This window comes from Eschrichtius robustus, chromosome 3 (genome assembly GCF_028021215.1).
Source record: "Eschrichtius robustus isolate mEscRob2 chromosome 3, mEscRob2.pri, whole genome shotgun sequence".
Taxonomy (NCBI): domain Eukaryota; kingdom Metazoa; phylum Chordata; class Mammalia; order Artiodactyla; family Eschrichtiidae; genus Eschrichtius; species Eschrichtius robustus.
This window is the reverse complement of record NC_090826.1, coordinates 45,668,345-45,693,425: the sequence shown is the minus strand read 5'-3', so window position 1 is coordinate 45,693,425 and position 25,081 is coordinate 45,668,345. Positions and strand designations below refer to the sequence as shown.

Sequence of the window (25,081 nt, the reverse complement as noted above, 5' to 3'; positions counted from 1 at the left end):
TCTTTAACTTCTCTCTCTATCCAATTACCTCCCAAGAATTTTTATCTAGTCTTTCTACTGACCAGGGAAAGAAGTACATCAACACTCATCACAAGGAGGAAGGCGAAGGGGAGGAACGCAGCGCCCTCATTAGAAATATCTCAAGGTGCTTCCTAGCTAGCGATGCTTAGTGAGGTGCTTCTGAAACACATGCCACTTAAAGCTGAAGTCACTACTCAACACTTTCCTTTTCTGGCTGGAGTTCTCCATATCCTTGAGATTATTCATTCAGAAAACAATTTTTTGTGCTGTTGGTCACTGTTGTGGATGGTAAAAACACAAAGGTAAATGAGATACTGCAGGACCTCAAAGACCTAAATTCAGGGCATTTTAATACTTTTACAGAGCACCTACTTAATGCCTGGTGCTGAGGATACAGACATGAATGAGACACAGTCCCTGGAATTTAACCTACACTCACCCTGCCAAAGTGTGCAAAGAAGATTCATGTATAAAAATATTCATTACAGTACTGTGTACAGCAGCAAAAAGTTAAAAACAACCTACAAGCTCACCATTAAGGGTCCAATTTGTTAAATGAATTATAGTCCATTCAAACAATGAATACTTGGCAGCCATTAAAGACTGCAATAGCTCTACGTGTAGCAACATGGAAAGATGATTACTTTACTCAGGTTCTCAGAAGAGCACGCACAGTATAAGCCAATATTTATTTTTAAAATTACATTTGTATATATATACATAAACAAACACATATATTTGTTTATACACAGAGAAAAAGAGTCTAAAAGAATTTATAATGAAATTATTAACAAGGGTCTCCTCTGAGCAGTGGGACTGTATGTATCTATGCAGTCCAGCTCACAATCTCATGGGCTGGCTCAACCTGTAAGCAATCCTAACAGCACGGGCTATGCTATACTAGAAGTGCATTCAGGTTTCTTTGGAATAGAGATCCTTCCCTTCATGTGTTCCCCACCTTATCCTTTTCTCTCCCCAAGACAGGCACCGTTGATCCACCTTTATATACAAGAAATGAAGATGCACAAGTTCCACAGAGAGTCCTTCTTCTTGTCGAATCCAATGGACCTTTTCCATCGTGACATTACTTGATACCTCTGTGGCATCTGACACTGCTGCTTTCTTCCTTCTGAAATAGTCTCTTCCATTGCTTTTTTTTTTTTTAAGAATTTTCTTTTTTTTTTTTTAATTTATTTATTTATGGCTGTGTTGGGTCTTCGTTTCTGTGCGAGGGCTTTCTCTAGTTGTGGCAAACGGGGGCCACTCTTCATCGCGGTGCGCGGGCCTCTCACTATCGCAGCCTCTCCTGTTGCAGGGGACAGGCTCCAGATGCTCAGGCTCAGTAATTGTGGCTCACGGGCCCACTTGCTCCGCGGCATGTGGGATCTTCCCAGACCAGGGCTCGAACCCGTGTGCCCTGCATTGGCAAGCAGATTCTCAACCACTGCACCACCAGGGAAGCCCTTCCATTGCTTTTTGAGATACCACCTGTTACTGATTCTCCTCTTCCTTCTCCATCTCTTCTGCTGGCTGTATATGCCTTGCCCAACCTTTAATTACCTGTGAACCCCAGCTGGGACATTGGCCTTGGCCTCTTCTCTTCTTTCTTCACCTGTTTTCCCTGAGTAATCTTACCCACTCCTGTGGTCCAACTACCATCTGCAAGCAGATGACTCCCAAATACGTATCTCTAGCCTAAAGGCTCTCACTGAGCACAATACCCAAATATCTAGTCCCCTACTGGACATCTCTACCTGCTTATTTTGCAAGCACCTCTAGCTCAACACTTCTAAAATGGAAAATGGAACTCATTATTATCCCCCTCAGTCCCTCCTCCTGTATTTCTTGTCACACATGGCACTAGCATTCACCCATTATTTTAGGCTCCTTAACATTTTTTTTTTAAAGATTTTTTTTTTGATGTGCACCATTTTTAAAGTCTTTATTGACTTTGTTACAATACTGTTTCTGTTTCATGTTTTGGTTTTTTGGCCCCAAGGCATGTGGGATCTTAGCTCCCCCACCAGGGATCAAACCCGCACCCCCTGCATTGGAAGACGAAGCCTTAACCACTGGACCGCCAGGGAAGTCCCTAGGCTCCTTAACATTTCTTGCATCTTTTCCTTTTCCTCACGTCCCTCTTTATTCTCCCTGCTGCCCTGATTCAGGTCCTCATCACCTCTCCACAGGTCTACTGCAATGACTTACTAATCAATCTTTGTCCCCAGAGTGGCCTTCTCCAATGCATCCTCTATATTAAAGTCAAATTAACCTTTTAAAAACACAATTTGATCACATCATTCCCTTACCAGAAGCCCTTCAATGGCTCTCTCCTCTGTCCTCAAATTAATTTCTAAGTATAGATTCAAGCCCTCGATGACCTGGAACCTCTTTGGCCATACCTCTCACCATATCTCTCTTTCCTTCCTCTCCTCAGTCCCAGCCCTCCTACCCCTTTGGCCTCCAGGTGCTAAGTTCTAGCCATAGAAAGCAGTTGGCGTGTCCTTGATAGGGTCAGGCTGTCTGGCCTTCTTACATTTCTGTACTTAGCTCACACTGCTCCCTCTGCCTAGAAGGTTTAAATGCCCACTTTTCCCTCTAAACTTGACATAAACATCTTGGGGGCAGAACCCCATACCTTACTCCTTACTCCAAGATACATTCCCAGCTCCCAGCATAGTGCCTTACCACAAAACAATCAAGAAATGTTTGCTGAACTGAATCAAACAGTTATATTACAAAGAAAAAAAGTTTACATTTGGCTTTCAAATTGGCTTTGTACTAACATTTGAATATGGATGCAGTTGATTGGGAAAATCACACAACTGCAAACAAAATAATGGAACTATACTGTAAAGAATTGAATGAAAAGTCTCTAATTCTTACCCATTGCTAAGAATCGTTCCTGCTTACTACTCCAGATTTTATAGGAATTATATCATTTAATTTTTTATAATTACACAATGAAGTAAATACTATTATTATATCTCTTTTTACAAAGAAGCTCAGCCAAGCAACTTGCCCAGGGCTTCACAGCTAGTAAGCATGGAAGCCAGGATCTGAGCACAGCAGCCTGACCCCAGAGCCTGCATACTTAACGCCCCAACACCCTGTCCCTCTCTGTTATTAGGGACTGGCACACAGAGAGTGTCTAATAAAGTTCTGTTGAGATAATGTTGTTCACCTTCTTGATATTCCTATATCAGAAGAGCCAAAGGGCAGAAGTCTTCGACTCTCAGGCCAGGGCAAGGGAATCACTGCTCTTGGCCTGCAGGGGGCAGTACACCTCACAGATACTCCCACAGGAGCCCCACCTGGACTGGTCAGGAGGCTCTCCCAACACCAGGGAAACCACTCCAAGAAGGGCAGGGGCTATGAGGAGACCTGGGGGATGCAAGCTTTGCAAGAAAGAGGGTGACAGAAGGAAGAGTAACAGCAGGGAAGGCACTGAGTCTGGGGCGGGAAAAGAGGAAAGAGGAGGCCTAGGGAACACTCTTCTATAAAAAAACAAGACAAAATGACAAACTTTAAATGAAAAAGGGAATTTCATGATAACAATAATGACAGCCACTGCACTGAATGCTTTACCTTTAAGTCAAGGAATTCTCAGAACACCCTTCGAGGTAGATGCTATAATGATTCCCCGTTTAACAGGTAAAGAACTAAGGAACTAAGAGGTTAAGGAACTTGTGCAGGACATGGCAAGTAAGAAGCAGGGCCAAGTTTCAAATGCAGGCAGTTTGGCTGCAGAGCTCACGTATTAACCCTATACTGTTGCCTCCAGTGATCATACAGTCCTACCTCCTCCTGATTCAGATGGAAAAAATGAGGCTCCATGACCTTTCCCCAAGGTCACAAGCTGGTCAGTAGCTACATCGAGGAAGTTAATGATCTGCAAAAAGTCATTATTTGCTCCATGAAGTTTATGTTAAAGCAAGCAGTGCCACTGGCTGGTCTTATGATCTAGGTCAAGTCCCCTGGGTTTAAGAGTACGGGGCTTCTGCATCCCAGCACATTGTTAAGACAAATTCCCTGCAGGAAGCGGTCTTTTGCTCATTTAACAAACATTATCAAATACTTAGTAAGTACCAGGCCCTGTGCTAGACCTCGGGATAGAATGTTGAACAAGACACAGCCCTTTACTCAAGGAGCTGCAGGTAGGTCTAAGCACAGGAGAAGACACCTGAACAAAAACAGTGCACCAAAGTGTTACAGGTCCTAAGATAGTATTGAAGGGGGAAACCAAGGGAGGGCCAAAAGGACAGAGGAGTCAATTTGGGTGGCAAACGGGCCAGGGAATACCATGAAAGAGGCAATTCTCGTCCTGAGTCTTGACAAGCAGTAGAGTGAACAAAAGCATAGAACCTGAAAGAGCACAGAGTAATTGGAGGGCTGTGGTAGGCAAAATAATAGTCCCTAAAGACATCCATGCCCTAATCCTCAGAACCTGTGAATATGTTACCTTCCATGGAAAAAGGGACTTTGCAGATGTGATTCACGTTAAGGACCCCGAGATGGAGAGATGAGCCTGGATTACCTAGGCGGGCCCAATCTAATCCCATGAGTCCTTAAAGGCAGAAGAGACAGAAGAGCGGGTCAGAGAGATGAGGTGTGAAAAGAATTCGACCCACCATTGCCACCTCTGGAGATGGAGGAAGAGAATCACAAGCCACAGAATGCAGGTGGCTTCTAGAAACTGGAAAAGGCAAGGAAACAGATTCTCCCTTAGAGTCTCCAGAAAGGAATGTAGCCCTGCCAACACCTTGATTTTTGCTCACTGAGACCTGTACTGAACTTCTAACCTATAGAAATGTAAGATAATAAATCTGTGTTTTTTAAACCACGAATTTTCTGGCAATTTGTTATGGCACTATTCATAGATAATGAATACAGGAGCTTATCAGCAGTTCAGGATTGCTGAATCTATGGGACAACCTAAGAACAGAAGGCCATTTGAAAGTTCCTTGCCACTAACTTATCCCATGAACTTGGGCAAGTCAAATCACATACCCATTCATTCACTCACTCACTAACTCATTTATTCATTCAACAAACATTTTTAGCTTCACCAAGAAGATTATGTTTCATCTGGGTCTTAAAAGACAAGTAAGAGCTTGCCATGGACAAGGGTGCATCTTTGGGTTTCAGGAGGTGGCATGACATGGCATAAGTCCACCTTAGCTTTGTCGCTTATTATTTGGTTTCCCGACCTGGGGCAAGTTACTGTAAACTCTCTAAGCCTCAGTGTTCTCATTTGTAAAATGAGGAAATCAGTGTTCTCATTTGTAAAATGAGGAAATAATAATATTTACCTTATAGAATTGTTATATGGATCAAATGAAGTCGTAGATGTGAAAGCACTTTGTAAGTACAAGGTTTTTTTGTTGTTAATCAATTATAAATGAAAATCAGATCAATATGATGGACTTAAAACTTCTCCCAGAATATTTATATCTACAGTATTGCAGAAGTGGGGCATGCTTGCCTACCAGGTTGAGTGCAAGGTCTAACTCCACTGCCTCATCAGCCATTTACTCAATACCCACGCCCACTGGTTTCCTTTATAATAAAGGTATTCGGTCACAGAGGCCCCATTAGGTGCCAGATCCAAAGGCTTTTGCCCAGCTGGCCCTCAACTCCCCAGACCACTTGAGAGCAGTGAGGTTACTCACTTCCCCTGCCTCTCAAAACACTCTCCTCCTCAGCCCGCGTGTCACTGCACAGCCCTGGCTCTCTTCCGCTCTCTAATTACACTCTTGCCTCTTCACCGGCTCCTCTTCCTCCTCCCATTTCCCTGCCACGGATATTCTCCCCAGCTCAATCCTTCAGCCCTTTAATCTTTTCTTTTACTCAGAGAATTCATCCACTTAAGTGATTTTAGGCAAATGCTTCCAGGCGAATGTCTTCCAAATACATATTTTTAGTCTAGATCTCTCATCTGAGCTTCAGTCCTACATCTCCAACTGCCTGCTGGACATTTGCACCTAAAGAGTTTATGTCAGAGCAAACACTGACTAAAACGAAAATACTAGGAGAAAACTCCCATTTGAAGTACACAAGAAAAGGCACTAAATTCTGATTTAAAAGAGGTGAGCTTGAGCAGATGGCAGAACCCACAGAGATGGTCCAGTAAAATAAAGGCACATATGGCTGGGATTCAGGGCACAATGGCAGTCTGCTAACCAAGAAAGAACACTGCCCCAAGAGACCTGGGTTCTCATTACATCTCTGGTGCTAACTCACTATAGGGCCCTGGATAAGTCACTTCATCTCTCTGAATCTGAATTTCCGTGTTTATAAACTGAGGTAGCTAAACGGATTTAAATGTTTATGATATTGACATTTATAAAGTTCAGAAACAGAAAACAAAAACTATAAGATCTCAACAGTAAATGGACAAAGAACACAAACAATTCACAAAAAAAGGACAAAGTGCCAATAAACAAATAGAAAACAATCCATTCTATACAGCAAATGAAAACAAGATGCTATTTTTAACCCAGTAAATTAGTAAGATTTTAAGAAAATGGTAGCAATGTAAATTGGAACTGTATTTCTAAAAATCTAAGATTCAGAAATGGATCAGGACAGGAGATGCATACCCAGGAGTTGTCTGAATTAAGGCCTCAGTTAAGCTGGAGAAGTGGATGGCCTCTCTGGCTAAGTGCTCTAAAGCAGCAGCCAAAGACTGAGGTCTGAGCTTTCTGGAAAAGTACCTCCTGTGAGAGGACAGGGGACAAAGACGGAGGAAACAGAGAAAGGCAAGAAACAGGAATACAGAAAGCTAGAAAGCGCCATGGAGAAAATCTTGTTTGATCCTGTCATTTTCATTAATTTGATGAACATATCCTGAGCATCTGCTATATGCCACACTAATGCTTGAAATGCATTGGTGAATAAAATATATTGCATGGTCTTGCTGGCATAGAGTTACTATACAGTAAACAAAAAATAACTCAGTAAATAATTAAATAAGTAATTACAAACTCAGATAAGGGCTTGAAGGAAATAAACATTTAAAAAATAGATAAAGAATTGGCAACAAGTTCAGTGTCATTCATACTGACAGAAAAGAGAGTAATCAATGGTCTCAAGTTCATGGTTCTGGGAAGATGAGAACTGAGACAAGACTACTGGATTTGGATAGAATGAAATAACTTGTGTCCTTAGAGAGAAGAATAGTGTTTGTGGGAGAAGCCAGCATGGAAATAATTTAATGAAGGAGGGTAAGGGGCAGAAATGGGAGTTGTGATTATTAATCATATTTAAAGGAATTTGGTTATAAAAGGAAAAAGTGAGACGAGGTATCTGGAAAAGATGGCAGACGATTAAAGGAGAAGATTTAAGTGTATCCGAAGGTAGAAATAAAGAGCCAGTAAAGGGGGTGTGGGTGACAACAAAATGAGAGGCATCATGGCATCCTCGTCTCCACAGTCAATCCTTACAAAGTCTGGTCCATTCTCCCTGATAAGGTCTCCCTACGAACCTGTCACTCAACAGGTTAGGTTCTCTCCTATTTTAAAAATTACACATTCCTTTCTGATATTGCCACCTCTCTCTTTCCTTTCAATACCAAACTTCTTGAAAGAGCTGTCTGTTTTCACAGTTCATTTCCTTACCTCCTCCTCACTCCTCAAGCTTCTGCCCTTAACCTTGCCTTTGAAACTGTCCTTACCAAAATCATTAATGACCTTACTTTGTAAAATCCAATGTGCAATTTTTAGAATTAGCTTCTTTGGCCCTTTGACAACGATGGGCACTGCTGACGAATCCCCTCTCAGAAGCCCTCCTTCCCATTCCATGACAGCGTTCTCTCCCATTTCCCCGCTCACACCTTCTCCATTTCCTGTGAGCCTCATATATTGATGTGCTTCAGGATTTGGGACTTGGCTCTTTGCTTTTCCTACATACTCTCTCTGGGCAACTGCCTCAGTTTCTAACTATATGCTGATGATGACTCTCAAGTATATATTTACTGTCCCTCCTTAGCTCTAGCCTTGTACATCCAACATTCTGTTGGACATTTCCTCTTGGATGTCCCACAATAGTGGGACACTAAAGAAACTGCCCAGAATTTTTTGAGAGACAAGGAGACATATGAGCTAAGGGGCATGGAAAATAAAAGATCTAACAAATTTCTAATTGTAGAATCCCAGAACAAAGAAATAGAGAGAATAAAGGAGACATGCTTTTGAAGAGATAATGGCTGTAAAACTTCTACAAATGAACATAAATCTGCAGGTTCAGAAGTAGAATATATCTAGGTTAAATTAAAAGAAATACGTGCTGTGATAGCCTGTCTACAAGATAGCCCCCAATGATCCTCACCTCTTCGTATTCATAACCCATGTGTAGTTGTCTCCCAACTGTACCCAGGTTGGTCTGTGTGATCAACAGAATATAATAGAAGTGTTGGTATGTTACTTCCAAGATTAGATGATAAAAGACAGTATGGTTTCCATCTTGGTTATTCTCTCTTGGATCACTTATTCTGGGGAAAGTCAGCTGCCATGTCATGAGCAGCCCTATGGGGAGGCCCAGGTGATGAGAAACTGAGGCCTCCTACCAGCAATCCCATAAGTGAGCAGTTAGGAGCAGATCTTCAAGTCCTGGTCAAGCTTTCAGATGACTACAGTCCCAGCCAACAGTTCGACTATAACCTCTTAAGAGACCATGAGCCAGAAGCACCCAGATAAGCAGCTCCCTGATTCCTGACCTTCAGAAAACCTGTGTGAGATAACAGACACTTAAGCTGCTACATTTGGGCATAATTTTTACACAGGGACAGGTAACTAATACGCATGTTAAGACCAAACAGTTTTGAATGGCTTACAAAGAGTCTTCTCCATCTGGTCCAGACTCTGTCTCCAGCTTATTACATTTCAAGTAAACAAAACTTCTTTTAGTTTTTGCAACGTACCGTGCTCTCTCCCACCTCCAGCCCTCTGTACAGCTCACGTGATATACCCAGGCCTGACACATTCTTTAACATCTTTTCTACTCCCAACACATATACTCCTTGGGCTAACTTCTCATCATCAGCGCACTCATTGCATTGTATGATAAAGTCTTGTTAAATTGCCTGTCCTTCCACTAGACTGCAGGCTCCAAAAAGGTGGGACAGTATCTGTCTCCTTCATCATTACGCCAGCATAGTTCCTAGCACAAAGAAGGTACTCAGTAAATATTTGTCCCTTACAGCCCACAGGATAGGGACAGGCAGGAGGCTAAAGGTGGAAGAATGTAAACATTCTCAGGCAATGATCCAAATGAATCTTCAGGCTAGCAACTGACCAAGGAACCTGTATATTCCACACAACCTCAGGTTATGGCAAGGCTTGGGATAGGGTCAAGACTCAAAAGTTGGATGGTTTCCAGCTCCTCTTAAGTTATACTCCCTTGTTGTGGTTTCATTATGATTCTTGAATTGAAATCTCTGAACATCAGACACACCCATTCTTGAAAGCATATTCACAATGGTACTCAAAGGACAAATAGAAATGATTTTTAAAAAATTATCATCTGTTCTGTATTTGTAGGACAATTCCAGACTATTATGTTGATATTTAAGATCTGATTGTAAGTGGTATTTGTGGTGTGCTTAAATATGAACATATACATACACATATGTACATGTATACATGTCATAAAATATTAACCACTAGTACCCTCTACTGGTGGAAATACCTTATCTGCTCATATGAATGGTCTTATTGCCCTCTAGTGACCACAACCTATAAAGAGAAAATCTAGCAGCAGATGGGAGACTCTCCTTGGCTATAATGATAGGGTTTTATGTTCTTTAAGCATCTAATTTTCTCAGATTCTGGTTTATATTACAGGGGTGCAACTCTCCAGACTCTTGGGGGAACCTCGGGGGAATTTCACACAGCTCTTGCCAGCTGTTAGCGCCAGTCTGAAGCTGCTTTCTCTCCTGCTTCTCATGAACAAGAGGTCAAGGGGAGGCAGAGAAGGCAATGGCTGCACTGGTGAGGGCAAGAACAGCAGCTGTGAACGACTACGCTGGACTCCCTGGGGACTTGGGAGCAGCTTGAGGAACACATGTTGGTCCTCCCTCGCATATTATTCACAGTTGTGTACTGTACTAAAATGGTAATTCAACGTAGTTCCTGACTTACCTCTTAAAATATCTCCAATGCTGTAATAAATGATGTAGCAGCAAATGTTGCTATTATTTTGTTTTTACAAACCATGCTTTGGAAGTTATTTCTACTCAAGACGGAAAAGCCAAGATTTAAGTGAAATGTCGCCTCTTCTATGGAGCCTTTTCTGAATTCCCCAGATGTAAGACTACTCTGTCCTCTGTGCCAGCATATACCTTGTACAGATCAGAATGGTACCATGGACATTATTTATATGCTTTTATTTTTAACCTATACTATTTTACTACTCCCATTTGTCTACCTGCTTGTTTCTCCACCAAACCCTAAGTTCCTTGAGGTCACAAATCATGTCTTCTTCATTTTTGCACACCTAGCATCAAGGACACTCAAAACGTTATCCACAGATCACGCTAGTTACAAGTTCATGCAGTAAGTACAGAAACTGAAGTAAGCATTTAAAACTTCTATAGCAGTTTGACAAAGTACTTCTACATTTGTTGAGTATAATTTTTTTTAAAAGTAGGGCTTACATTTTGTATATTTTAATTTCATTTTTCTGGTAATTTTTATTATATTTTAAAAGTATTAGTCTGCAACCAATGGAGAATTTTTTAAACAATGATCTCTCACCACAGATAGTTTGAGAAGCACTGATATGATAGATAATGTCTGAGGGAGGGAGGAAAGGAGAAAGAAGGAGATAAAATATAAGCACTTATAAAATTCGGAAGGAACATACCTATCCTTGTTGATTTTAACACTTCCTTGGAGGGTATTTTCTTCTTTAATTCTCGTAAGGCTTCAACTAGATTCTCTTTGGTTTGATTAGGAAGCTCCAACATAGTTTTCCATCTTTTTATGTCTTCTATAACCACAACTCTCTGAGAAAAAGAAAAGTCATTTGGAAAATGGAACATTTTCATTAGAAAGACATCTGCCTTCACCTGAGCTAATGGGGCTCCTATTGACATATGAATTATTGATTATGACCTGAACCAAAGCACAATATATGTGATGGCCCCAAATGATGGGTAATTGCTTAAAAGCAGCTCCTGCTTACTGCAAATCAGGAAGAGGGTTACATCTATTAGGAAAAGTGCAAGTTTTAATCTTACCATGTCAGACACCACTGGGCACTTAGCACTGAGAGGCAGTAAGGAGGGGAAGAAAAGAAAAACGATGCTGAGGTGAATCAACCTTATAGCTCACTTAAGTATCTTAATTCATAGGCAAGGACAGAGAGCAGAGAAGTCATAAAGAGATATTTATTTCAACAATAAAAAGCACACTTCAACAGCTCCCTACTTCCTAGATGGTAAAACTCAAACCCTTTCTTGTTTGAAGAATTTTTTAAAACTTTAAACACATAAAAAGGTAGAGTAACTCACTATTTATACTGAAAAAAAGTTAACATTTTGCCATTACACATAAAATAATAAAACACTGTAAAGTTCAAGTCTCCTTACACCTTTCGCCCTTCATTCCCTTCCTTCCGTTTCTGGAAGAAACCACTATCTTAAAGTTGACACAAATCTTTCCATTAAGTGTAAAACATAAACAATTAAGGAATTGCAAAAGGAAAGGCAAAAGAAGGAATTGCAAAAGGAAGGTCTTTGTACTGTGTTGCAACTTTTCTGTAGTTTTGAAATTATTTCAAGAATTTTTTTTTTAAGTAAATTGGGAGACAAAAAAAAAAGTCGCTTTCATAATTACACAAAAAAATTTTTTTTCTTGTTTTTATCATTATTACCCTGGGGAGGTGGGCCCGGTTAGGGACTGGGAAGGGGCACAGGGGCCTCTGATAAATGTCCTGTTTCTTGATCTGGATACTGGTGACACAGGTGTGTTCTGTGAAAATCTGTTAAGACGTACATATTTGTCTACTTTTCTACATGCATGTGATAGTTCAAGAAAAAGCAACCCAAAAAGTCTCAACTCCCTCCCTGGCTGGGGTCTAGCCTAGCTGCCCGTGGTGGGAGAAGGGGATGTCTGGGGACTTCTCTATTTCCCCACCTTTCCTTCTCCTCCTCCCCCATCTGCTTGTTTGCTTTGGTCTTTGGCCCTTCCAGGTTCGAAACTGGGAAAAAAAGCAGTAAGGGAAAGCAAAAGCCTTATTTTTGGTTGTGATGCTACGCTCATTAGGTTTCAGTGCTCTCTAGACTTGGCAGATATTCATGAGGTGTTTTTGTGGTTCCGCAGAGAGCGCCCATGGTTGAGATCTCACCTGCAGTTCCCACAACATTGGCAAGGCCTCTTCCAGCCAGCCGCTTACAGGTCCACCCTAAGTCTCCAGTTTCTGGCAATTGCTTCACCCACTCTCTCTGTAGGGGTCCCACTGCCCTTCCAAGGGTCCTTGTGAACTGAGCCCCTTTAATTCAACTCCAGGCCAGTTAGCATTTTCTCCACTATGCCCATATCTTTGCCCTGAAAAACTCTGTGCCTAACAGCTTTCCCACAGCAGCCACTTCTCCTTCTTGTGGCATCAGTTGCCACCCTGTTTTTAGACTTTCCCAGGCACAGGTCTGGTCTCTGTGTCCACCAACTCCAGGAACTGAGGTCACGTTCTCCAAGTGAAAATACCATAGCCCTCCCACTTTATCCAAAGGAATTCTATCTCCTCTCTTTCTTTACCTTCAACTTTCTTTATTGCCTAAGGTAGGTGATAGGTTGAGAATTCCAAAACTGGTCTTCATTTTCTGCCTTCACAAGTTCTGTATAGATGGTCTAGAATAACATTTGGGAACACATTTTATAGCTATTCCTTTGTTCTCAGCCTTTAGGAGCCCTAGCCAAAATTGAGACAGAGCCCTTTTTTATGATCTGTTACAATATAAAATACTATTAGTGTTAAATGGTATGACAAATAAATCGATGAAGCCAGGTAGGGGATATTTTCAGTAGGAAGAAGGTGTAAATATAATATTCTGCAGCTTGCTTTTTTCACTCAGTATAATTTCTTGATTTATCCATACTGATACGTATAAACCCAGTTGATCTATTTTAATAGTATTGAATATTATTCCATTATTTTTATATACAATGTCTTAGAATTTTAAAATCTAGTCCCCTAATGGATAATTAGGGACTTTTTCCCCCTCACATTTTCCCTATTATAAACATTGCTTCAATGAACTCCTGCCTATTATACATTCATATGTCTTCCATCCTTTACTTTCAACTTTTCTGGGTCATTATGCTTTAATAGCCTATGGCTGCTTTATTTTGCTCCTCCTCCCCTATCCAATCTGAGAGTTTCTATCTTTTAATAGGCATGTTTAATCCATTTGCATTTATTATGATTACTGATACAATGGACATACTTTCTCTTTGCTTTTTTCTTTTCTTATCTTTTATTTAACAGCCTGAGTTTTCTTTAATCTTGTTTTTTCTTTCATGGTTTAGAAGTTATACATTCTATTTCTATCATTTTAGTGTTTGCCCTTACAATTTTTAAGATACTCAATGAAATCTATACCAGTATCCTCCTCACAAGTCTCTACCTTCTGAAACGCTTATTAGAAATATACTTGGTCTCTGCCTGTCCTTCAAGTCTCTTAACTTTTCTGTCATATTTCTATTTCTGTGGGATGCATTCTAAGTGATTTCTTCAGATCAAGCTTTCAATTCAGCATTTCTCTCCATAGCTATGACTTACCTACTTTTAACCTGTTCAATGTGTTTCTTTGTCAACAAATATGCTTTTTCATTGGACAAATTCTGTTTTTGTTTTTTTCTCTAAATCTGCCTGTTTTCTTTTCATACTATCCTATTCTTATCATTTCTATTACTTTCATTATCCTGTGAACATTTTAAACATATTTAAGGTCTCTTTCAGACTGTTCTCTCTGCTTCTTGGAGTAGAAATTCTATTATTTACATCTACCTGCTCATCCTCCCTCCTGGTAATTTATTTTATTGTAGAGTTTTGTAATTTTTGACCATGAATTCATCTTTAATGGGGACTGTTTTCCACAGGAGTCCTGTGTACTCTAGGTTGTGAAGTGTCTTAACAGGGAAATCTCACCTTTGCCTTTGCCAAGGCCTTTGGATTTCCCTGGTTCTGGGCCAGTTTTTATGTTAATTTTCCAGCTTTGCAGATAGCACGAAGTTAAAAATATATATACACACATAGTAATAAGTGTGAGGTTCTAATTTATTATGGTCAACTCTTTTTGAACTCAAACCCTGAGATGATACAATCTTCATGCTGATATCTTGGACTGGTGGATAGAATTTTTCTAGTTCATTTTTCAAAAGCATAGTAGCCCTGTGTTGACTCCTGGCTTCATGTGGCCTGAAGCCTTATCTGCTGTCCCCATACTGGCCCTAAAACCCCAGCCCCTAAACTCTGTACCTGATTTGCATAGAACTATATACAAGCATACCTTGTTTTATTGCACTTCACTTTATTGCACTTTGCAGATATTGCATTTTTTTTTTTTTTAAACAAATTAAAGGTTTGTGTCAACCCTGCAACGAGCAAGTCTACAGATGCTATTTTTCCAACAGCATTTGCTCACTTCATGTCTCTGTGTCACATTTTGGTAATTCCTGCAACATTTCAAACTTTTTCCATTATTATTATATTTGTTATGATCTGTGATCAGTGACCTTTGGTGTTACTATTGTAATTGTTTTGGGGTGCCACAAACCATGCCCATACAAGACAGCAAACTTAACTGATAAATATTCTGACTGTTCCACCAACCAGCCATTTCCCCAGCTCTCTCCCTCTCCTTGGGCCTCCTTGTTCCCTGAGACACAACAATATTGAAATTAAGTCAATTAATAGCCCTACAATGGCCTCTAAATGTTTAAGTGAAAGGAAGAGAAGCACGTCTCTCACTTTAAATCAAAAGCTAGAAATGATTAAGCTTAGTGAGGAAGGCATGTTGAAAGCCGAGACAGGCCAAAAGCTAGGCGTCTTGCATCAAGTAGTTGGCCAAGTCATAAATGCAAAGGAAAAGTTCCTGAAGGAAATTAAAAGTGCTACTCCAGTGAACACACAAATGATAAGAAAGCAAAACAGCCTTATTGCTGATATGAGAATATTTTAGTGGTCTGTACAGATCAAACTAACTACAACATTCCCGGGAAGGGGGAGTGATGGTGTGATGATTGGGAGATTGGGATTGACACGTATACACTAATATGTATAAATTGGATGACTAATAAGAACCTGCTGTATAAAAAAATAAATAAAATAAAATTCAAAAAAAATAAAGAAGTATAATTGATATGTTGAGAGGAGAGGGCTTCCCTGGTGGTGCAGTGGTTGAGAATCTGCCTGCCCATGCAGGGGACACGGGTTCGAGCCCTGGTCTGGGAAGATCCCACATGCCGCGGAGCAACAAGGCCCGTGAGCCACAATTGCTGAGCCTGCACGTCTGGAGCCTGTGCTCCGCAACAAGAGAGGCCGCGATAGTGAGAGGCCCGTGCACCGCGATGAAGAGTGGCCCCCGCTTGCCACAACTAGAGAAAGCCCTCGCACAGAAACGAAGACCCAACACAGCCATAAATAAATAAATAAATAAATAAATAAATAAATAAATAAATAAATAAATAAAATTTAAAAAAAAAAAAAAAGAGAGGAGAGATATCAGAATCATAAAAAAACACAAAAAAACTAACTACAACATTCCCTTAAGCCAAAGCCTAATCTAGAGCAAGGTCCTAACTCTCTTCAATTCTATGAAGGCTGAGAGAGGTGAGGAAACTGCAGAAGAAAAGTTTGAAGCTAGCAGAGGTTGGTTCATAAGGTTTAGGGGAAGAAGCCGTCTCCATAACATACAAGTACAAGGAAGCAGCAAGTGCTAAAGTAAAAGCTGTAGCAAGTAATCCAGAAGATCCATGTAAGATAATTAATGAAGGTGGCTACACTAAACAACAGATTTTCAATGTAGACAAAATAACCTCATATTGGAAGAAGATGACATCTAGGACTTGCATAGCTAGAGAGAAGTCAATGCCTGGCTTCAAAGGACTGGCTGACGATCTTGTTAGGGGCTAATGCAGCTGGTGACTTGAAGTACAAGCCAATGCTCATTTGCCATTTTGAAAATCCTAGGGCCCTTAATAATTATGCGAAATCTACTCTGCCTGGGCTCTATAAATGGAACAACAAAGCCTAGATGACAGCAAATTTGTTTACAACATGGTTTACCAAATATTTTAAGCCCTCTGTCGAGACCTATTACTCCGAAAAGAGATTCCTTTCAAAATATCACTGCTCATTGACAATACACCTGGTCACTCAAGAGCTCTGATGGAGATGTACAACGAGATTAATGTTGTTTTCATGCCTGTTAACACAACATCCATTCTGCTGCAAGGAGTAATTTTGACTCTCAAGTCCTAGAAATACATTTCTAGCATACATACATCTAGAAATACATTAGAAATACATTTCGTAAGGCTATAGCTGCCATAGATAGTTGATTCCTCTGATGGAAAAGTAAATTGAAAATCTTCTGGAAAGAATTCACCATTCTAGATGCAATTAAGAACATTCATGATTCACGAGAAGTCAAAATATCAACATTAACTGGAGTTTGGAAGAAGCTGATTCCAAACCTCATGGATGACTTTGAGAGGTTCTAGACTTCAGTGGAGGAATTAACAGTAGATGTGGTGGAAAGTGCAAGAGAACTAGAATTAGAAGTGGAGCCTAAGGATATGACTGAATTGCTGCAATCTCATGATTAAACTTTAATAGATAAGGAGTTACTTCTTATGGATGAGCAGAGAAAGAGGTCTCTTGAGATGGAATCTACTGCTGGTGAAGATGCTGTGAAGACTGCTGAATCGACAATGAAGGATTACATAAACTTAGTTGATAAAGCAGCAGCAGGGTTTGGTAGGATTGACTTCAATTTTGAAAGAAGTTCTACTGTGAGTAAAATGCTATCAAACAGCACTGAACGCTACAGAGAAATCATTCATGAAAGGAAGGGTCAATTGATGCGGCAAACTTCATTGTCGTATTTTAAGAAAATGTCACAGCCACCCCTACCTTCAGCAACCACCACCCTCATCAGTCAGCAGCCATCAACATCGAGGCAAGACCTCCACCAGCAAAAGGATTCCAACTTGCTGAATGTTCAGATGATGGTTAGCATTATTTAGCAATAAAGTATTTTTTAATTAAGGTATGTACATTTTCTTAGACATAATGCTATTGTACACTTAACAGATTACAGTATAGTGGAAATGTAGCTTTTATATACATTGGGAACCAAAAAAATTCGCATAATTGCAGTGGTCTAGAACCGAACCCGCAATATCTCCAAGGTATGCCTGTTATCTCCAGCTCTGGGTTTGGATTTCCTCTTTCTTCCTGGCACCTGAGGGTTTCTCTTTCTTCTTTTCAAGCTCAGCTCTGTATTGGAGACTTTTTTTTTTTTCTTTTTTGGCCACACCACGCAGCATGCAGGATCTTAGTACCCCGACCAGGGATGGAACCCACGCCCTCTGCAGTGGAAGAGCAGACTCTTAACTGCTGGACTGCCAGGGAAGTCCCTGTATTGGAGACTTTTTATCGAGCATTTCTACATGGCTGGAATGAGGTTGGGGGTTTCAGATCAGATCATTCCAGCATATGGAACTACAGAAGCCTAAGCTCTTTAGTATGGCATAAAAGGTCTTAACAAACATGACTTGGCTCCTGACATCCTTTTCAGCCTCACCATTGGCTCAACATACATCAAACTATTTGAAGCTGCCTAAACAAACCACAGTATTTCACATCCTCTGCCTGAGATGCTCTTTCTCTGCCTGAACCACGTGATAACACCTACTTATTTTGAAAGACTCTTCAAGAATCACCTCCTGTATGAAGCCTTGCTTGCCTCTCTCCAACCACATCTGACCAAACTCCCTTTTGAGTTTGTAATCTGCACAGGCTTCAATTACCCCATCTGTACTTTCTGCAAATAGTTATGTACAAGGCTGTCTTCTCCATCAGACTATGAACAACTTGAGGGCCAGAACAATTTCTTATTTTTCTCTCTATCCCCAGTGTGCAGTAGATGTAATTGAACAAAGTTATATCTACCCTCAAGGACTAAGTACAGTACAGTCTTCAGATCTGAAATATTAGGGCAAAAATAGAAAAATATAGCAGCCCGTTCCAGAGAAGAATTCCATGTACATACAAAGAATGTTTCCCTATTTCTGTCCACATATGGGCCCCAAAACGGATACTACAAGTTCTTATCTGAATTATTTAGAGGAAAAAGGGAAGTGGAAATAAAATATGAATGGGGAAGCTATAATGAGTAGTGGAATGGTTACTGCCAGAAAGAAAAGGTGCTCTCCAAAATACCATCTGGTCTTACAGTTGTGGATAGCTGGAATATCAGGTTTGGTAAAACCAATTAAGGAAAATGCTTCGCTCATAAGCAATAAAATGGGCACCATTCCACTGGTGGGGGCAGGGGACAACATATTGGCTAGTCAATCCTACAAAGGGAGTAAAGATTTATAGAGCATTCTTAAGTGCAGAACCTAAAATAATTAGCATCTTTTCAGAATCTTTCCATTTAAAATAATCTCCTATTGCAACCAACAGAAGAAATCACTTTCCCTTAGGGAGAAAGACGAGATTAACCAAATTAACCTTTACTATTCAAATGTACACCACATGAGCTTATTGAGGGTCACTTTAATTGAATGTGATAAAGCTATGGCAAAATTACTTGCAATATGCTGATAACAGAAGTACAGTGGTCCTAATATTCCGAGATTTTTATACCTCCTCTGTTGGCATTCAGAAACCTCCACTTTTTTTTAGTTCACAGACTGTGGAACCAGATTTTCTAGTTCAAATCCCAGCTCTGCCACTGAAAGCTTCATGACTTTGGACAAGCTACTTAATCTCTCTGTGCCTTAGATTCTTCATCTGTAAAATATAAATGATAAAAGCATCCATTTCACAGAGCTATTATTAGAATTTAAAGAGTTAATATATGTAAAGCACTTAGCACAATGCCTGGCCCACAGAAATGGGCTCAATAAATGTAAGCAGGAATCATTATTACTGTATCATCACCATCATCATCATCATTCTCAGCTCTAGTTTTACTACACAGCCTCTTTTTTTCCATACAAGAAAAGAGGGAACTATTTATTAGTTTTTATTATGTGCCAGGCACAATGCTTAGCCCTTTCAATATGCATTTATTTATTTAGCCCTCATAACAACCCTGCAGGTTAAATATTATTTCTGATGTTACTGATGAGGAAATTGAGGCTTGAATATTCAGCAGATTCTTGCCATTAAAACATGATAGTGGTGTGTGGGAATAGTCACTTGGCAGAACGTGGACGTAGTTAACTCTCTAGAATTCATATTTAACTCAACTTGTTTTTAATTTGTCATTGTGTACACAGCAAAGTAAGCATGCGTGCATGCATAAACGAAAGAGAACAGCAAGTACCACTTACTGAATGGTTATGTCGCGACTTCCCTCTACCTAGCCAAATCTTTCCATCTCTTTAAGGTGCTCTGACCACTAAAACAGATGCTGAGCTCTTTCCTCTCTTAACTCTTTTTTTGGTCTGTGTTGGGTCTTTGTTGCTGCATGTGGGCTTTCTCTAGTTGCAGCAAGTGGGGGCTACTCTTTATTGCAGTATGCAGGCTTCTCATTGCAGTGGCTTCTCTTGTTGCGGAGCACGGGCTCTAGGCACGCAGGCTTCAGCAGCTGCAGCACACAGGCTCAGTAGTTGCGGCATGTGGGCCCTTAGAGCGTGCGGGCTTCAGTAGTTGTGGCTCACGGGCCCTAGAGCGTGCGGGCTTCAGTAGTTGTGGTGCACGGGTTTAGTTGCTCCGCGGCATGTGGGATCTTCCCGGACCAGGGCTCGAACCCGTGTCCCCTGTATTGGCCGGTGGGTTCTTAACCACTGCGCCACCAGGGAAGTCCCTCCTCTTTTAACTCTTAACCCTTATTGTCTAATCAACAATTTTGTAATGGAGAACATATGATTTTGTACCATGACTTTTTCATTTCTTATGATATGATGCCCTAATAGGAAGTCCCATAAAGGTTCATACTTTTTTTTTTTTTTTTAAAGGCTCATACTTTTATCTTAAATTTTTCTTATGTTCCCTAAAGTACCTAGCATAGTACTGAGCATAAAGTTGTTTCACAATAACATTTGTGGAGTAGCTTACTATCCAGACCCAGCAAGGGCATCCCCAAATAATGATTATTGTTTATTCAATAAATTTTTACATACAATGTAGCAGGCACTGTGTTAGGTCTTAAAGCAGAATCAGAACATAAGAGACTGCAGTCCCAGTCCTAATAGTTCATAATAGATTGGGGAAACTACAGGTAATCAGATAATTACAATACAGTAAGGTAAGTGCTACAACAGACATTTGAACCAAGTGCCAAGAGAGTATCGAAGAGGGAAAGATTAATTCCCCACAAAGGACCCAGGAAGCATTTCATCATTCACTTATTTAACAAATATTTATTGACCACTAAGTATGTGCCAAGCACTGTGATAGGTCCGAGGGTGGAGAGGTAAATGAAATGTCCAAGGTCCCTGTACTCATGAAACAATCTAAGATTCACTTGAGCGGGATGACAAATGGGTAGGAATTCACTCTGTAAAAGATGCAGGAAAGGGGACCAGCATCAAGTCAAAGCCCTGGAGACACGAAAGAGAATAGCTTAGATAGAGAAGAGCAAGAAATGGGGTGTGGCTGGAATGCATTCCCGTGAATGGGGAGCTATAAGAGATGAGGTGAGATGGCACCTCAGACAGAACAGAATAGAAAGGGTCTCATATGCCATGCCAAGGCTTTTAGAGTTTAATTCATTTGGTCATTCAGCATGCCGCAGGGTGCAGCCAAAAAACAAAAAAACAAAAAACTAACCATTTGGTCATTCAGAAAAATGCACCATGGCCTTCTATATGCCAAGCCCCATGCCAGCTACTGGGGCCACAAAACCAAAAAGACATAGTCTTTCAAGAAGCTGAGAGTGTAGCGGGACACAGGCATGTAAAGAAACACTTATTATACAACACAAGTTAAGTGCGATGGTAGAGGCATGTTAAGATATAGGGATGGCTTAGAGAAGGGAGAGATTAGATTGGCTCTGTATCTGGGGGACAGAGGGTGGTTAGGAAAGACCTTATAGCAGAGGAAACTCTTGACTAGGTCATGGGAACAAAGGATTTCATAAAGTAGCTGATAACAGCAAACACTTACATAGTATTTAGTATGTGCCAGGCTCTGTTCCAAGCACTTTACATACATCGACTCACTCAAACTTCATAACTACCTTATAAAATAGATATTATTACTAATCCCATTTTATAGATGAGGAAAGACACAGAGAGGTTAACTTGTCCAAGGTCACACAGGTAGTTTAAGTGGCAGAGCCGGGATTTTAACACAGGTAGTTTGGCTCGAGTCTGTGTTCTTAATTACTACACTATATTGCCTCCAAGACAAGAGAAAAAAGCCGTTCAAGGCAAACAGGACAGCATAAGCAAAGGTACAGAGGTATGAAAGAACACAACATCTTTGGGAAATTGTGAGTGGTTGACACTGGATGGAATGTAAATAAGAAGAGCAGCCCGGCAAGCAGGTACCAGGTCACAAGAGGGCCTTGGGTACCACGTAAAGAAATGTCTTTATCAAAAGGTAATTTGAAACCACTAAGGGAAGTGGTTTCCTCGGCCAGGAAGGTGACCTGAGTAGATTTTCTTTTTTTTTTTAAAGACTTATTTCTCTGGCTTAAGTGTGGAGGCTGGAATGACAGGGGATGCCACGGGCACGGAGACAAGTTAACAGACCACGGCACTGCTCTAAATTCAACAAGATTTTTTTAAAAATAAATTTACTTATTTATTTATTTTTGGCTGAGTTGGGTCTTTGTTGCTGTGCATGGGCTTTCTCTAGTTGAGGCAAGGGGGGGCTACTCTTGGTTGCAGTGCGTGGGCTTACTGCGGTGGCTTCTCTTGTTGCAGAGCACAGGCTCTAGGTGTGCGGGCTTCAGTAGTTGTGGCTCGCAGGCTCTAGAGCACAGGCTCGGTAGTTGTGGCGCACGGGCCTAGTTGCTCCGTGGCATGTGGGATCTTCCCAGACCAGGGCTCGAACCCGTGTCCCCTGCATTGGCAGGCGGATTCTTAACCACTGCACCACCAGGGAAGCCCTCAACAAGATTTTGAACTTAAAGTGGGAGATGTTAAGGACAAAAAGGATTTTTAGGAGACAGAATCGAAAACTAGATATAAGAAGAATTAAGGATCGTTTCTAAGTTTCTAGTCCCAGTTTCTTGGTATATGGATATAAAATAAATACAGGAGAATAAAAAACAGGTTTGGAAGAAAAACTATTGCATTTAAAGAGAATGTTATTCCATATGCATATTGTTTATTCTGATTCCATAATCTTCACTTGGCTCATTCTCATCATCACACACAGTGATTCTCAACTGGGGCCCACGTGAGGACACAAAGGGCAGAAGGGTCAGGTGAAGGTATATTAGAATCTGGGTATTTGTATGTGAGTGTACATGTAGCTCAATTACTACCATCCTCTTCTTCTTCCAGACAGTCTGATATCACAATCCTGCCCACCACCATCCCTCACTGAGAATCACTACTGTGTACAATTATCCATGGATACTCTGACAAACAGTTGAAAACCTTGAATGTGTTCCAGGAAGTCACAAAACTGCAAAACTAGGAGAGATTTTAAAGACCATCTAGAGCTCAGTAGGTCTCAACCAAGGGGTACTTGTAAATATGTCGGGCATTTTTGGTCATCACAATGGGACATTGCTACTGACATTTACTGTCTGAGTGCCAGGGATGTTAAATTTTGTGCAACTCACAGGACAGTTCCAAATGATGAACAATTATCTTGCCCCAAAGGACAACAGTGTTCCTTTGAAGAAACACTGCTATAGGTCAAACACCACAGTTTCTAGATGAGGACAAAGTGAGATCCCAGAGAAGGAAATGACTTGCTAAAGATCACACAGCTGCACAGTAGGGCCTAGAACCCAGGGCTTTTGTTTATACTCCCCTTTACTGCTTTCTAATCTGGGTCTGGTAAACCTGTGGCACATCTAGAAGAGAAATCCAACTGAGTATATCAGTCAAGTACTCAGAAGGCCACCTTGTTATCACAGCCCTTTGTACATTTTCTCTAGCCCCAGGTCTCACTCTCACCTTCACAGATCTAGTCTAGAGGTGCAAGTTTGGCAGTCAGCAGCATGGGAAGCCTTAAGATGAAAAAGATCACCCTGGCCAAATACATAAAATATGACAAAGCTCTGGGGAGCACAAACATTAGTAGTCTAGAGGAGAAAATAGGAAGCAATAAAGGGAACCGAAAAGAAAAGTCAGTAATGTAGGAGGAGAGGTTCAAGAAGACAAAGGGAACTAATTACAAACGGTTTTTTGTTTGTTTTTAGTGAAGTAATAATTACCACTAATTGGGTGCTTATATCCATTGATTCACTGTTGGTTGTCTATCCTGTATCTATTCCTTGCCTCTTCCTTGCTAACAGAAATCAGACAGTTTGAGGTTGCAAAGAGTATTTTAACAGTCTCTCTTCCAGTCTCAGCTGTCGCTGTGAAGGCCATGTGATACGGTTCTGGTCAATAGGATATGAAGGTATGGTATCATCACCCAATCTTACTGAGTTTGTACAGGGAACACAAAATCATATTTGGTACTTTAACATTCCATTTAATAGAGAAGAAAATTTTGCAAAAGAAGAATAACTTAGGGGGCTTATCCTACCAGCTAGCAAAACATACCACAAAGTCAAAGTAATTAGAAGAGTGTAACGTAAGTGCAGGAATTGATAAACAAGGTATGGGGGAAACAAACCTGGAGTGGTCAGGAACACTCTGGGGAGGAGGCACAGAAATAAGTAATTCATAGGTCTTCCATAGTAGAACTCCTCCAGACCTCCTGGCTATCACAGTCCTTTGCACATTTTCTCCACTCCCAGATCCCCTCTCACCTTCAGAGATTCAATCGTGGCCTGCTTGTAAATCTTTCCTCCAGGAGCCTTCTTCTGAGGACTATTCTGGATTCTGGGTGTTCGAAGGACGAATTTATCCATTGCTAGGGGACTCCAACTACCTTCACGTGTTTGCACCGTGTTCTGCTCAAGAAAGAGGGCAGGTTCTAAAACGTCATCAAAGCTTCTGTGATGTGTGTTCCCTAAAGTGACACAATTGGGTTCTACACACTCTGGAAGCATTCCTGAATTATTAGGACTCTTGGGTGCAATTCACAGGAAGATTTCCTCCTGAAAAAGAAACATCTTCCTAAAAAATGAAAACTGTATACAATGATGGGTCTACTTCCTGAATTAGGAGGTGCCTAGCTTTCAGAAGTGCACACAGTAGAGGGGCTTCCAATACTGGGCCAGGCGTTGAACCTGGTGACTTCTAAAGCCTCTTCCAACTTAGGTTGGGTTGTGGCAGGGTTAGAGTTACCCCGGGTTCTATGAAGCTGTCTTAATTACCGCACCATAACCACAACCCCAAGGATTCCCCTAGTAACCAATAACCAACAACCTCCTCCAGATCTCAGCAGGGTCCTCACAGCAACCAGTCATCTCCAGGAACTACTCCGTGGTCAAAGGACCCTAACCACGACTGTCCTGCTCTGATCCCAGAGCAAAGGGAACCACCACTTTCCTCTGCCCTCAGCACTCAGGAGCCCAGGAAGGGGAAGCCTAACAACGATGTCATGCGAGACCCACCAGGAAAAGCAGCCCTGCCAGCAGCTGGGCCTCTCCAGAACGCACCCTCTGAGGGCCCAAGCCTAGACCTTGGGGGTCAGAACTAAACCGACGCTTCCTTCCACGGCTACAATTTCTCGTTTGTGGCTCACCCAGCCGGGAGATCACCGACGCCCGTCAGCGGGGTGGAGGGGGGAGGGGGGGGGTGTG

At 41.1% G+C, this 25,081-nt stretch overlaps 1 protein-coding gene across 6 annotated transcripts in view; it reads right to left on the bottom strand.

Moving 5' to 3' along the window:
• Positions 1-25,081, bottom strand: part of TCEANC2 (transcription elongation factor A N-terminal and central domain containing 2) — a 38,583-nt gene that overhangs the window by 13,030 nt on the left and 472 nt on the right. The window contains exons 1-4 of one of the 6 annotated variants that reach the window (XM_068539942.1): positions 25,024-25,038; positions 24,143-24,286; positions 18,898-19,044; positions 10,885-11,026 (exon numbers count right to left, since the gene is read on the bottom strand). In XM_068539942.1, the coding sequence (XP_068396043.1) occupies positions 10,885-11,026; positions 18,898-18,912 (157 nt within the window). In that variant the 5' untranslated portion in view covers positions 18,913-19,044; positions 24,143-24,286; positions 25,024-25,038. Of the gene's footprint in view, positions 1-10,884; positions 11,027-18,897; positions 19,045-24,006; positions 24,094-24,142; positions 24,287-24,892; positions 25,066-25,081 lie in introns of those variants that run through there. The other 5 variants (XM_068539939.1, XM_068539937.1, XM_068539938.1 and 2 more) reach the window with 5 other exon arrangements.